The sequence below is a fragment of the Platichthys flesus genome, chromosome 10, assembly GCF_949316205.1.
Source record: "Platichthys flesus chromosome 10, fPlaFle2.1, whole genome shotgun sequence".
Lineage (NCBI taxonomy): Eukaryota > Metazoa > Chordata > Actinopteri > Pleuronectiformes > Pleuronectidae > Platichthys > Platichthys flesus.
In genome coordinates, this window is record NC_084954.1 from 17,416,680 (window position 1) to 17,431,930 (window position 15,251).

The 15,251-nt window shown below is 41.7% G+C and overlaps 1 protein-coding gene across 2 annotated transcripts in view; it reads left to right on the forward strand.

Moving 5' to 3' along the window:
- Positions 1 to 14,988, forward strand: part of fndc5a (fibronectin type III domain containing 5a) — a 28,736-nt gene extending 13,748 nt beyond the window's left edge. Inside the window, exons 2-6 of one of the 2 annotated variants that reach the window (XR_009922001.1) lie at positions 1,167 to 1,282; positions 2,475 to 2,673; positions 8,477 to 8,566; positions 8,712 to 8,904; positions 9,916 to 14,988. Coding sequence is in view for 1 of the 2 variants with exons in the window: in XM_062396467.1 (XP_062252451.1) it covers positions 1,167 to 1,282; positions 2,475 to 2,673; positions 8,477 to 8,566; positions 8,712 to 8,845; positions 9,916 to 9,963 (587 nt within the window). In the remaining variant the exon portion in view is untranslated. The remainder of the gene's footprint in view (positions 1 to 1,166; positions 1,283 to 2,474; positions 2,674 to 8,476; positions 8,567 to 8,711; positions 8,905 to 9,915) is intronic. The other variant, XM_062396467.1, reaches the window with a different exon arrangement.
- Positions 14,989 to 15,251: the final 263 nt, after the last annotated feature.

The window sequence follows — 15,251 nt, forward strand, 5'->3', positions numbered from 1 at the left end:
TTAGGTGTGTGGGTATGTAGAGGTGTTTGTGTGTAGTGCAGACTCAGGCAGCGCATACTGTAATTAAAGAGTCTTATTCAGAAGTAGCTGCGGTGCACATGGGCACACACAGTCTCACACTTGATTACACAATGAAAACAAATCATTATTCTGGAATCTTGTACCCTGTGACCCTATTTAAACTGGAGGTGTGGTGGAAAATGAACTATGACACAGCTCCATCCCCCCAATCACCATGAGCCATCTATGTGCAAGATGGCACTGTTTGTATCGGGGATATTTTTGGCTTAATCTTTGGATAGTGGGAGAAAGTGGAGACTCGTCATCCATCCTTAAAAACAGTCTATGCTTGTTAAGAGGTCATGCTAACACTAGCCTCTATAAGCATCACAGAGCTGCTATCTTGACTGGAGACTCCAGTGTTCCAACAACCCAAAATATTTGTTTATGTTTCTAACCTTTCTTGAAATACAGTCTTATTCCTTGTTATCAATACCAAGGCAAACGTGCTGATGATATGCAGGTGTCATATATTGTGCTTGTGGTTGCGTCATGAAATTAGCTAATTATCACAAAATACAGACAAGGCTGCTAAACTTTGTCATCAGTTTACATGTATTATTAAAAGTTAGAGAGTAACCAAATTTATGATCGTTTGTCCTGAGGCAATGTGAGTGTCTGTACCACATTTCACTACAATCCATAGAATTGCAGTTAAGATTTTCAGTCCTGGAGTTCATTGACCAGTCAATCAATATTTCCATTCTGCAAGAAGGGATATAACATTTAAAATAATGTAGTCACATATGATTTCAAATAACTTTTAAAATGTTGAAATCCCAGTTTTAAAGTCATGAAAATGCTATGATTAATTGAGTCTCCCAGACTGCATTGATCCCTCCTAATCTATCACACTGTACCGTCTGCGGAGCCTTGGGCAGCACCACTGTAACACCCCGAGACATTATTTTCTGTATCTGTGCTCCGTCATCGATTACGCCCGACATAATGGATTCCACAGAGTCATTTATTCGCAGCACTGAGTCTGCTTTCTGCCACGCTGGTGGCCGTTTCTGTGACTGGCAGAAATAAAATGGAGCTGAACTTCTCATTTGCTCCGTACTGCAGGAGATGAAACAAGACTCTGTTTCTGTGTGTGCTTGCAGATAGCTTGTCACCTCCCGTCAATGTGACCATCACAGCGCTGAAAGCAAACTCTGCTGTGGTGACATGGGACATCCCCGAGGGAGACTCCGTCATTGGCTTCGCCATCACACAGCAGGTGAGCGACTTGCACAGTGCAGTGTACAGACACACAGACCGGAGGGGATACATTAGCTTATGCAAGTATAAACTATTCCAACCCAAATACACACACACATACACAGACACACACACACACACACAAAAGCACACACATTAAAATAAACTGACACCACCTTCATTCATCCATGAGCTCATCACTGGTTGTTTTCTGTCATGTCCAGCTCTCTCTATTGTGCTGTTGCCTTGCTCTGAGTCAGTGTGCATTAGGGGTACTAACACAGGAGGCGGGTTTCTGTTGGACTGCTTGTCTACTATAGGACAACAGCAGAGTTTGACAGCCATGTGAATCAGACATAGGCACACACAGACACGGACACACACACAGACACACACGCACACAGGAAGTCACATACATTACTCGGCCAGGCCCAAATTTACATTGCAGTAGTTTATGTGGGACACTAGCTGTCATATAGCAGTTGTATGGATACAAACACACAACATACACATTCATCCACGGGCATTGGTAATGACCAGATGAGGAAGAGCTGCATGGTTGGTGGTGTGCACTATAGTGTGCACAGAGGAATGTTGAATGTTGGCAGCAACAAATAACACATTCAATAGGATTATAATTCTAAAAAAACAGCAAAAGCACATGCAGCTGCTTTCACTGTAAATATTGTTTTGTGCATTGTATTTAGTTACTTAGTCACTTACTTACATGCTTTTGTGTGTTCAGAGAAGTATATGATATTTTATAGAAATAGTTTTGAGAAAATATGCTTTTTCATCCTCTTGCCAAGAGTCCCCAAAGAAGATCACCACTGTAGTAATATCTTTAGCATCTAGCTGCAGATGATAAATTAGTATTTGCTTATTTAATATCTATTGTTTAGCTAAGGTAACTGACTCCTGGGTACAACACATTTAGCTGACAGACCTCGGAGTACACACACATCTCAAACTTTTCATTTAGCTGTTTGCAAAAAAGCAATCATGACATTTCCTAAATTATGATGATTTAATAGTGATGCTTTAAGATTACTCTTACTGTAGAAATATTCTTGTTTGATGAAACGTTTCCCCCCAAGGCATTCTCTGTGCCCTGCCACATAGACAATCAATGTACAGTATTGTTAAAGAGCATATGACTGGAGACAAAACATATCCCCGCAGTAATCGTGTTTATTACTTTCTTCCAACAGAAGAAAGACGTGCGTATGCTGCGATTCATCCAGGAAGTCAACACCACCACACGCTCCTGTGCATTATGGGACTTGGAGGAGGAGACTGACTACATTGTGCATGTCCAGTCCATCAGCATGTCTGGGACGAGCCCGCTGAGCGAACCGCTGCGCTTCCGAACGCCGAAGGAGGCCGAGACTCAGGCCTCTAAGAGTAAAGGTGAAATAGCACAAAGACAAAAAAACACAAAGTCGAACAGCTGCTCAGTCATCCAACAAACATCCACGCTTTCATATCCTCACTCTGTTTCTGTCCTTTTCAAGACAGCGAGCCCAGAGGAGACTTGGCCTTTTGACAATATCTTGACTGATTTTGTCTAAACCAATAAAGATCAATATACACACAAAGCATGAAATTAAATTTCCCATCAGAGTGCTGGCCCCACTGACCACAACTCAGGAATAATAGCAACCGAGGGGGATGTATACTTCACTGCATATAGACGTACCTCTGTGGGCCTCACCTTAAATGCACCCAGAACCACTGCACGGTGATTCAGGATGAGACTTGGCATTCATCACACAGGGAGAAGATAGGCAGAGCTGCGAGGGGTGGCAAATCGATGTGCTTTTGGCTAAAGCCCTGCTCCGTCCATTCCTCCTCTCATTTATACTCATCTCTCATATAAGCTGCCGCTGTACCCAGACACAGGGTGCGGATCCAGAACGTCTACAGAGACGTTGTGAATCTGTTGTTAATGCGTGGGTAAAAATGTGCAGAAATCAATATCTGCACACAGGCTTCGAATAGAAGAGTGCGTACATGTGCATTTCAGGCAAACATTTCAGATTTGATTCTCTCTCCTGCTGTTTTACAAAACCTCAAAGGCACAACGGAGGCTTCATCTCATGTCCAATGCACAGAAATAAACAGGAGGGCTTCAGAGCTACAGCAAACCGAGACACAGATTTAGTTTTATTGAGAGTGGTAATTACATCCAAGCATGTGTGTACCAGTACAGTTAAAATGTGCCTCATTTGGAAGATTACGGAACCACTGTTCCCACAGGGTCAGGTTCACATACATTAGTCAACTGTAACTAATTACACAATCTAATATTAGTCTGACTCAATGAAAACTTTCCTCAAGTGAGTCAAACATCTTGGAGAAAATATATAGATGTTGTAAGTTATAACATTAAGCAATGTAGGTATTAACACAAATAAATAAACAATGAGTTTGTGTTTTGAATTCTGTAATTTACTCATCACCAATTAAATGTAAAGGCGCATTGGACACCTCTATGCTGAGGAAATGATGCTGTACAGACAGATGTCAAGTTTATCTAATAGGATGCTATGAAAACACAGCTGAGCTAGTTTTAATTTCCAGCAGACATGAATGCAGCATAACTGCTGTCCAGGTTTAATCTGGCTTTGTAATGTGTCTCTGTAAAGGCATGACAGAACAAATAAGTTGAGTCTAGTGCGGTTGATGCCTCTGTGAACGCTTGTTTGCTGGTTTATTTAGAAGGCTGTTAAAGGGAGCAGCCCTTTGCCTCAGCTCAATCATCTACCTCCCCAAAACATGAAAGCTCTCCACATTTGTAGGCTCTGCACACACACACACACACACACACACACACACACACACACACACACACACACACACACACACACACACACACACACACACACACACACAGACACACAGACACACAGACACACACACACACACACACACACACACACATACACACACACACACACACACACAGAGAGAGAGATTTTCCCAAGCTTCCCACCATGCACACGTAAAACTGTTATTTGTTTAAGCCCACGAGAGAAGTGGAGTATTAATATGAAATATTTATGCTTTATTTTGTATGATATGCAAATTGTTTCATTTCTTTCTTGACATTCTTTGCTTATCCTGCAAATTGCCCATCAGCTGGAGCAACATGAAGAGTAAACTAAAAAAATTATAATTGTACAATTGAATTATTATTACTTGAATGGGGAATATGTGGCTAATGTATAGGATGGATGGACAAAATTAGTAAAAAAAAGACAAAACAGACTTTGTCTTTTACTTCCCATAATTTGCACAGCGATTGTGGGAGCGACAGTCTCTCAGTACAGCTGTAGGTCCTTTGTCTGGATATAACAAGCAAACATTCCGAGAAGAAAAGGGAGGTTTTCACCATCCCCGCTCATCTGCTCATCCCTTCTGTTCTATCAGCCTGAACTCGGTGCTAAGAGCGAAGGACGAGTACGAAAGCTGGATTATTCCCCGTCTTCTCATTTCCTCTTTAACAATAGGTTTAAGCTTCTGGAGATCAAACGGAGCGAGAGAGAGAGTGAAGAAAAAAAGAACAGCACAACCTGTGCACAAAGCAGGAGGAAGAGACGGAGTCAGAGAACGAGTGGAGGGAGGGACAGAGTGACTGACAGAGGAGGAACAGTGAAGAAGTCACAGTGTTACAGGTTACAGGAGATATCCTGACAATTAAAATTGAATGTTACTTTCTCACACAAACACGCACCATGTATGGCTTCCCTCTGCAAATAATTTGAACCAGATGGAATACACATGGAATAACTGTAATAGATCTGAATTCTTCAGATCTGTTAACGGGAGAACCTTCTCTCTCTGGCCCTGCTGGAAACTTCTTCAAAACCGAGGATGGAAACAAAAGTGACTCTTTTCTTTCTTCTGACACATAATAGTTTGATATGTGTGTCAAAACAGGGCTACAGTGAAGTGTTGCTTGCCTCAACAGCTCTGCTGAATCCCAACAAAAGAAAACAAAAATCTTTCACACTCTGTGGCCACAGAAATAAAAGCATTGATATTGAACCTTGAAGGAATAGGTCAACATTTTGACCTGCCTCGTTGGGAGAACCCAAGATGCGACCTTGAAACATTTGTTGGAGGAGAGGTTTTCCCTGAATAACTTATCAGAGGAGTTGATATGATGTTGAATAGCTGACAGATCTTTTGTCTTGCTGCAACCATCCAACATGCACAGAATAGTGGGAGGCACTGGAGACACCTTTATCATCTTTGTGAACAGTCTACACTAGAGCTTCTACATATCATGTGGTGATAAGAGCCATCGCCAGTGTCGATTTGCTGAAAACATAAATACATGATTTCCGCAGAAGACTGACTATGTTGCATCCTGCCTATACCTCCTGGAGCATGTATCACCTGAAACCAGCGGTGGATTTGCATTTGTTAAGAGAGGAGAATCTCCCACTGCGTTGCACAGGTGTGAAAGGCAAACTGCGGAGAAAGTCCGGAGCCAGTTCTCCAGAGAGCCTTCGAAGGTCGTGTCTTAAAAATGGCTTTCAAATGCTCTGTTGGCACGGGTTGCCAGATGTGTCACAGATCACACACCATCCTAAAATCAGATATTGTTGTATTTCAAGTTCTGTTTATGTATAGGTCAAAGTGGTATTCAAGTGATTGAACACTTGGCTTTCATTTAGTTAACTCACAAGAGAGAGATCAATATAAGAATGGTCAGAGGCTGAAATATGCTACATTTTAAGTGGGTCAAGTATCAACCTCCATGCCCCAAGTTTTTAACTCATTCTGTGTTGAATAAAAGTCTAGGCAGTGGTCACTGAGCATCAGAGGTGTTACAGCTGACCAGTTAGCCCCAGTGAGGCCTTGGGCTACTCTGCTTTGGTTGGTTAACACTACGCAACAGAGGCCAATCGATCTGCAGAATTACTTGTTGCTAAAAGCCACTGGAGCGTGGGGTTACTGCCACGCCGGGCCCTTGAAATGTCACCCACTGTATCCAATCAAAAGCAAAAGAAGTGCTCTCTCTGCTGTGGTGAACTTTAGATGAAGCCTTTTACGTCCACAACTTTCAGCAGAGGAGCAAGAAAAAGCCTCAACGTGTGGTTGCTCTGTGTGAGATGCCTGCACTAATCTACAGGAAAGACTTCTGTATGTGAAACCAAGGTCTCTGAGATGTCTCCCCTGTTGGTTCAAATTGATCTTGACTGCTCTGATTTACCTTTTCCCCCATTGTTTCATCTCTATCACACTGTAAAATAGAGAAATCCCTGATAGCCCTAATGAAGCCTTGACTAATCTCCTCACGTTCTGCCTTTCTGTGATCACTTGACTCCATCGGGCACTCAGAGAAATTGGTCTCTTAAGGATCACCCCTGTATACACCATCATGGCTACATACATGAAGTAAATCTTTAATGAATCTGCTCCTCCACTGTATCCAAGGTCCTTATCAACACCTGCGCTGCCACTCACACTACCATAACTGTGCTGCACCTGTAATATAAGGGGTGAGGGCACAGGGAGCAGACCAGCTGATAATTGGCAGCATCTCTTATACTGTAATGGGTAAAAGCACAAGAATAATATAGTCCTTGGGGAATAAGATGGCTGTGATATGGTTACACCAGCAAATGATAAGTTACAAGAGCTGACAGAAAGAGTGTGCAAGGAAGTTCGAGATCTCCAGGGAGGGAGAATGCAAACGTTAAATAACTTCTGTCTGGAATAAAAGCAGGAAGTACATCAATAAAACCCCAAATGTGTAGGACAATTACACATGTATAGAAATATAAATCTAGAAACTTGTACCCTCAGGAACAGGAAAAACACTAAAAGAAACTAAAAAGGATTAAAAGTTTTTATATATATATATATATATATATATATATATATATATATATGTAAATCAAATAGATTGTGCATAAGAAACGACTTAACATCCTAAAAATCTACAGGGCCAAAAGAAGAAAACCGAACAAGACTGGTTAAATATTTAATAGGAAAACTAGCTGTTAGCATAAATCTAGGCCAAGAGCATGAGACAGAGCTTATTACTGTGTGGTCATGGGAGAAATGAGTAACAGGTGGAGTGACAAAATGAATGATCAAATAAAATATGACCGTGAAGTGTATTAGAATCTTGTAGATAAAATCATGAACAGCAATTTAAAAAATGAGATTTGAGAACGTTTTCAGAGACAATAAAGTGCTCTCACACTGCTGTTCACACACTCCTTCGGGGGACTGTACAAACTTTATTTGTGAGGGGACATTCATATTTCACACTCCACCTACCCTATAGAATTAGTGCTTTACTCCCTATATCAAAATATAGTGCAGAAATGCTGGAACCTGTTTTACAACTTTGAAAAAAAAGAGCCAACATCTGGAATTTAAGGTGGCGCCATCTATTTAAAATCCAACCTCAGTAGTGCATTCCTCTGCCAGGTCCTCTTCTGAAAGGACATTTAAATTCTCTCTGTGTCATTCAATGATAAATGTTCAACTCAGCAGAGCACATATATCCACCAAGGCCCAACAATTCCCTTAAATTAATTCAAGTTGCACCAAATTGTACAACCTTATAGATATGGTTTCCCAAAATAAGATGGATTTAAAATCTATTTCCATCAATTATTCCCTTGAACATCTGTATAAAAAAAATCTAAAAAATCTACACAAAGTGAAAGAAATGTTTCCTGGAACCAAAATGTAATGAGTTGTTCCTTGACCCATTCCACATCCTTCCATCCAGTTCTGTGGTGATACGTCCAGTAGTCCTTCAATAATCCTGCTTTCTAACAGACAGACAAACAAACAAACCCAGATGAAAACTTCAAAACCTCCTTAGCAGAGGTAATAATGGTTCATTTATCTATTTAGGTCAAACTCACTTCCTCTAATAGACTCAAAGCTGTTTTCAGACATGCACTGACCTCTGCAGATCGCACATATTTTCTCATGCATGTGTGAACACAAAAGCCTGAGTGAGAGCCTCCACAGTTTCTGCAAACTTTTTCCGCCTGGCCCCCTAGTATAAAGTGAGCAGAAATTCAGGTGTCTCCGATGTTGGAACACAGCAGGGGCTCCCCCGCTGGATTCACCACAAGCGAGTGGGGGGGGGGGGGGGGGGGGGGGTAGATAAGGCTTTTAACAGGTCATGTCTAAAAAAGGACTTTATTAACATTTTGCCTCTTAACTCCTGCAGACGAGGTGACGATGGAAGAAGTGGGCCAGAGCACCCAGCTGAGGGCGGGGGAGCTCATCATCATTGTGGTTGTACTTATCATGTGGGCAGGTGAGGACAAAGTTCAATAAACCAGGATCAGGCGGCTTCACGTGCACTGTTTCTGCTGTGGCCTACAAAGGCAGCAGCTGGAATCCTTTGGGGGGATAATCGGAGCTGGCTGTTTGGTGAACACTTCCTTTCTCTCCCCTCTCAGGTGTGATCGCTCTCTTCTGTCGCCAGTACGACATAATTAAAGACAACGAGCCCAACAACAACAAGGACAAGGCCAAAAACTCCTCGGAGTGCAGCACTCCTGAACACCCAACAGGGGGGCTGTTGCGCAGTAAGGTATAACCCACCCCCTCCTCCTCTCCCCGGGTGCCTCCCCCATCAGCAGCACCGGGCAGGTGAATGGTCCCGGCCATTTCTAGACGTTTTATGCTGACACCTCATGCGCGCTCATAGTGTCATCTGAACACCAGCTTGAAACACTACTTCCACGTGGCACCATTATGTGAATGACTATGCAGCTCTGAGCTGTGAACAAACTCACATCAAGGCTCCCGATTCTTTTTGATCAATAAACAGAGCCACATATATGAAGGTTTCCTTTATTCAAGAGTGTGGTCTTCCTAGTTCGACGGCAGGAATTCTTGTAACACTTTCACTCAAAAATGCTTGTACTCAAATATACCCTGCTAGTGTTTAGATTTCCTGGGGTCCAGATTCAGTTCTTCTCCTTTCACTCATCTGCTTCTGTGATTGCCTGAAATGTTTGCACTCTGATTTATCCTCTGCTCTCAGATTTTATTTGTGCAACAAGTCTTTCAATATTCCACACCCAATAGAATACTAGGTGTGGCGTTGACAATTGGAATTGTCAACCCTGTTTCTTTTACCCCTGTATTACATGGGACGAGCACCAACAGCAGAGGTAATGAAACAAGTGCGGAGCAATTTCCTTTTTCCAACACAACACATGACCTGGCATTCTGTTGGTTGTGGAATTTTGACTGACCTGTTGCACAAAAAATCCCAGTGAGATGTTTCACATGCAGACAGAAGCAGCATGAGCACAGGACATCTATGCAAAGCAGAGTGTATTTGAATGTGAGCGCAGGGTTTTGAGTTAGAGCATTTCAAAATTCAAACAGGAAAATCGTGCCGCTCTCAAACTGAAAGACCATGCTCCTGATATGGAAAAAAAATAAACATTTCGTACCATGTTCATCTCCTTTGTTCAAAACCAGAGCAGGAGACAAAAGTCAAAACAAATCTTTATTCTTTGCTATCCCTTTCCACAAACATCAACAAAACATCCAGAGGCATCCTCATGCTTAATGAAGGCATTTACAATGTGATCCCTGTGAGTCCTCCAGCCTTCTCATACCTGTCGTCTCCTTCTGTTCCTCCCACAGTTCTCCAACAACAACAAGATGCCATCTGTTAACATCATCGAGGTGTGACTGCCAAGACGTCTCCTCTTTATCCAAAAGACTTTGTGTTCTCACAAACCAACGGGGCCCCTTTTTAAGCCCATCTGCTTGTCAGGATGAGGCTGGGACTCTTGGCCCTCTCCTTTGGCACAGGGCCCGGTGCCGAGATGATGTCGCAGGACAACGGGGGGTCAGACACGAAGACATGGCCGATGCTGCTCTGAGAGTTGAGTCGGCCGTGGAGAGAATGCGGCTCGAGTTAAGCGGCTTCAAAGTGCTTAATGACTATGGTAGCAGAGATTATCGCAGAATGGCTCCGGTGGTGGAGCGATTGCAGAGAAACCAACCACAGGGACCAAAACCAATAAACAGAGCCACAGAACTTTTCATTCTCTCTCCCCCTTTGTCACCTCTTTTCTTGTCGTCTTTCGGTGCGTTATCAACAGCCACAAACCTGGAGCTTAGCTAGTTCTGGGTTGCACTGGGATCCACTTTGTTATATTCATCTCCTGTTACTTGATCTTAGCATCTTCTCCTAATTTCCTTTATACCATCCTGTTTTAACTTTCTAAATACTGTAGATTATTCAACTGTATCACTGTTGTTTTACTTCTTTGATTTTCAACATGGTGCCTTCAGAGCACTCCTGTCGTTCTGGTATCTTTATTTTCTTAATTTAGATCACCTTTCCTCCTCTTAAAGAAACTCTTTATCCTCCTGTGGGAAACGTTTTACTCTCGCTAGCTCATTTTCCCACCTCAGGGAATCCAAACTCAACCTGGCCAATGTCAGAGCCATTTATTAGATTGCTTAAGCGGGATCACTTGGCTCACAGCCAAATCAGAACTTCCCAATTCAAAATAATTTAAGATGAAACGTGTTAGCTCGTATTGAAAGGCTTCTCCGATTTGAATACGTGTAGCCGTGAAGTGAAGTCCACAACGTTTTTTTCCGTCACACTTTTTGACATTCTCTTACTTCTGTCCTACTTTTATTATAGATTTCTGAAATGCTACATTCCACCTTCCACAATGAGCCCTTTAGTATTTCCTTGTGTCTTTGTCTTAGAGGGTGATGGACTTCAGAGCATTTTGGGGCGGGGGAGGAAAAGGAGCTGCCATAGCATTCATCTAATTAATGAACTTCAAAAAGAGCTGGACTTCTACAGAGGAGTGGACTGAAGAGAACCCTGGTATCAGCAATAATAGCCCTCAGTCGAGTGCAGGAGCCAGGACTCTATGGCCTGTTCGTCCTTAAACTCAACCTCCCAGCATGCAATGTTTGGACATATGATGAAACTGAACATACGTGAGGGAATGAATGCTGAGTCTGAGTCAGAGAAAAGCTGAAGCGCTGTTGTAAAAACTTTAGTTTCTGATGGCTAGCATGAAAAATATACTTTTTTTAAGGGCCCAAATCTCCAACCGTTAGATTGCTTTGTGACATCCAGAACAAATGTCGCAAAGACAGAAGGGCTTCAATCAAAGACTCTCTCAATTCAAAGTCAAAATTTGTGTTTAACTGAATGGTCTACTGTGATTTGTAAGGTGGACTTGTTATAAGACAGTGAAATGGTGTATTTGAGGGCTGATCTAAACTCAGTAGTGCTGCCTTAAAAATAATATCTTGTGTTTTCACTAACAAGATGGAGGTTTATCCAGTTTGGGTCATTTGCATTATCACATGATATTTAATTAGGTGTGCAAAGTAAAAGGAAATATTGCAGAGTGACGATATTTAATCCAAGTTTAGATGAGTGGAAATGTGGAGGTAATGTTGTGGCATTTAATGTGTACATACATTTTATATTTGGTGGTGTCACTTTAGAGGGCCTTTTATGAAACATGACAACACTAATGTGAACAATGTAGATAATAAGATAAAGATAAAGTAGCTTTATTGTCAATTTATAAACATGCTCAAGACATACAAGGAATCCATACGACGTTTCCCACTCTCCCACAGTGAAACATATAAAGTGCACAGGCACAACAGATAACACAAGAATTTTCCTAATACTAAGTAAAAAATGTTTAGTACAGCAGCATAAGGTTCTCTAAAGTGTAAACGTAGTGATTAAAGTGATAAAGTGCAAAAAGTACAAAAAGTACATGAGTGTTTTTAGGGGGGGGGGCTTCCTGACAGCTTGGTGTATGAAACTATTTCTGGGTCTGGTGGTGCTGCAACGGAGGCTCCTATAACTTCTTCCAGAGGGTAGGAGGCTGAACAGACCGTGTGCGGGGTGGCTGGTGTCGCTCACCATCAAGGTGGCTTTCCGGGTGAGGCGGGTGGTGTAAGTGTCTTGCAAGGAAGGGAGTGGGGCTACTGCCCCACTCAATGATGCAGCTAGACAGGATGCTTTCAATGGTGCCCCGGTAGAAAGTGTTCAGGATGAGTGTGGGAGCTCTCGCTCTCTTGAGAGGCTTGTGTAGCCTCATAACGTAAGACGGCATTGTTACTGGGGATTTTTAAGTTATGCACAGCTATGAAAGTCATGTCATTAACCAGCTTTTTTCATAGCATACCTCTAACATGTATGTCTATCACATTATATCAATGTGGTGTTTGTGTACAATATGAAAGTACTTTTTTTATTGAGGAATGTGATAAAAAAACAAAACATTTTAAATAGTCAACAAAACCTACCGGTTAACAGCCGTTACAAGTCTCCATCGACAGACAGAGTGATAATACTCCACACACATTTTGCTATGCATCGTGAGTCTTTTATTGTAAACAAACAAATATGATGTGTGCACACAAGCATAACAGATCACAAAGCCAACAGCAGTGAACTGAGACAGGGTGCAAAGGCAGGTAAAAAAAGCAGTGAAGGTTATTGTCGGGTACGTCAAATAAGAGCGGGTTGAAAGGTAGAATGACTAATGCAGTGGAAGGCTTTTATCACTCTCTTGCTTCCTCCGCCTCCCCCTCTCGCATCTTTCATACTTAATACGAGGAACAGCTCAAGATTGTGCTCCTGCACTCCTGGATTAAAGGTGAAGTCAGAGTGGGAAAAGGGAAAAGATACTGATTCACTCAGACGTTTCTGCTGTTGCCAGGAAAAACATGGTGAAGCAGCTACAGTAGCACCCTGCTGCATCACTCCAGAGTGATGCAACAACTTCTGCAGCTGAAGGCTGAATCCATTTTTTCCAGAGAACACAGCAGTGGCACCGGGCCTCTCCGATCGATAGGCCTCCATCTACACAGATATGGATAGTAATGGTTGTCTCCCTGGATGGTTTCTCTAAACTAGTGCTATGCCTTAAGTTTGCCAATAATATATTTTTTCAGCAGCATTCCATGTAGACACTTTTTTTTTACTTTCCTCCTCCGCAGTCACTTCAATAAGTTAATCTTAAACTGGCAACATGAGATGTTCACTTTGAAAGCCTTTACAGGTTTGACTGATTAAAGTTGATCCATTCAGTGCATCATCATCTTCAGATTATGGTTCACTTCTTTGTTGACACTGTAAATAATGTATTACTGATTTATGTGTAGGGCTACTGTGAACATTCACTTGTGTTGACGGTTGTCCAACTGTTAAAGGACATTTTGCAGTTAGATTAGAAGATCAATACCACTTTTATCACATCTATAATATAAATATGAAGCTACAGCCAGTGGCTAGTTAGCTTAGCCATTTCCAGCATGTATTATAAGCTAAGCTAAGCTGCTGGCTCGAGCTACAAAGCTCAAAGTCATATTGATCGTCGCATTTAATTCTTTAAACCTGACTAAGCACATTTTCAAAAAAGCTGAACTACTCAATTAAGGGTAGCAGTAGGCTAACTGCATATAATCTATGTATTGTTTTTCTGTGTTTGACGTTAACTGCTGAGGATGGACAACACAACTCAACTTCCTGCTTAAAAAAAAAAAAAAAAAATTCGATTAAAAATACATACAATTACAGAAACCATTTATGAAGAAAAGTTTATTCACACACTGCAGCCAGCCACCAGGGGGCAATCCAAACGTTTTGGCTTCAATTGTTGGGAGCTGTCATGTCTTCTAATTTTATATACAGTCTATGGTTTAACCAAGATTCACCAAAACAGAGTGAAACATGTTTGTTGGATCAGTGGAAGACGGCTCTACACATTTCACACGTGGTGGCGTAGCGTACACTCAATCAGCCTCACTGGACCTGGTCATACTACAGAAGGGACAGACTGATGGTTTGGATTCAAGTTGTTTGTTGTCATGAGGACCACTGTTGTCATGAGGACCACTGAAGCTTCTGCTTGAAATAGGTTGAATACACACCTGTCCACAGCAGATAGAAAATTACTTTTTTCTTTTAATCAAACTCGACAAATGGTGACGACTGTAAGAACTCGACATTCCACTTGAGCCCAACTACACACTGAGGACTTTGTTTCAGTGCCAGAGGCCCAAGGTGTTTTCTCAAGCTACTTTGTGTACCATACAATGCCTGAAAGAGAAAAATATGCTTGGTAGCTGTACTGGAGTGTTTTGTGATGGCGCAGCACTAACAGAGATGGGATTTTTTATTTTTTTTATTTTAAACAACTTACACAGTGTGTATTTTGTATTAGACTAGAAACAAGCAAGGAAGTTGAGCATATCCTGTCAAGGGGATATGTAAATTATGCCACAAAGAAGCATGGTTTGGAGAAACTGCTTTATTAGTGCAATCATGTTTATATTCATCGTACAAAGTGTACAGCAGTCGTTGCTTAATGAGGGCTAGCATGATATAACTATTATGCACAAGGTTACACAACTTCTATCATGAAGAATATGGTGTATGCTTACTTGTGTATGCTTAAATAAAATATGTAATATTTTCCACAAAGGCCTGTCTCTGATGTTTGTATGTCTACAAAATCTGAGAGATCATTAAAACCTTTCTGGGCAAAGGAAAAGTCATGGTGACACTTTTTCAGAATCAAGATGGACAGGCTTTTTCGTTGGTGAATAATAAATATGAACCTCAGCCTTCACCAGGCTTCAGCTCTCAAGACATTTTGCCATAAAACAAAAACGCACATCTACAATATCTCCAATTTACTCCCCAGGTTACTTTTCTGTCAGCCTGTACCTGTGCACAGCAATTTAGTTGAGTACGATGTAATATTGTTACCAGACGATGACAACTGCAGTGTTAATACATTCAATGAGTTCTTCTTCAGCAGCTGCCTTGTCCCTACACAACCCTGCTGCGACTCTGTTGACCACATTCTCAACTTAGCACTAGTGGCATTCCATACAATGTCACAAGGATTAATGAGATAACAAAGCAGAGTAAAATGTGGTCGCTGCTTCTCTATTCTAAAGAAACCACT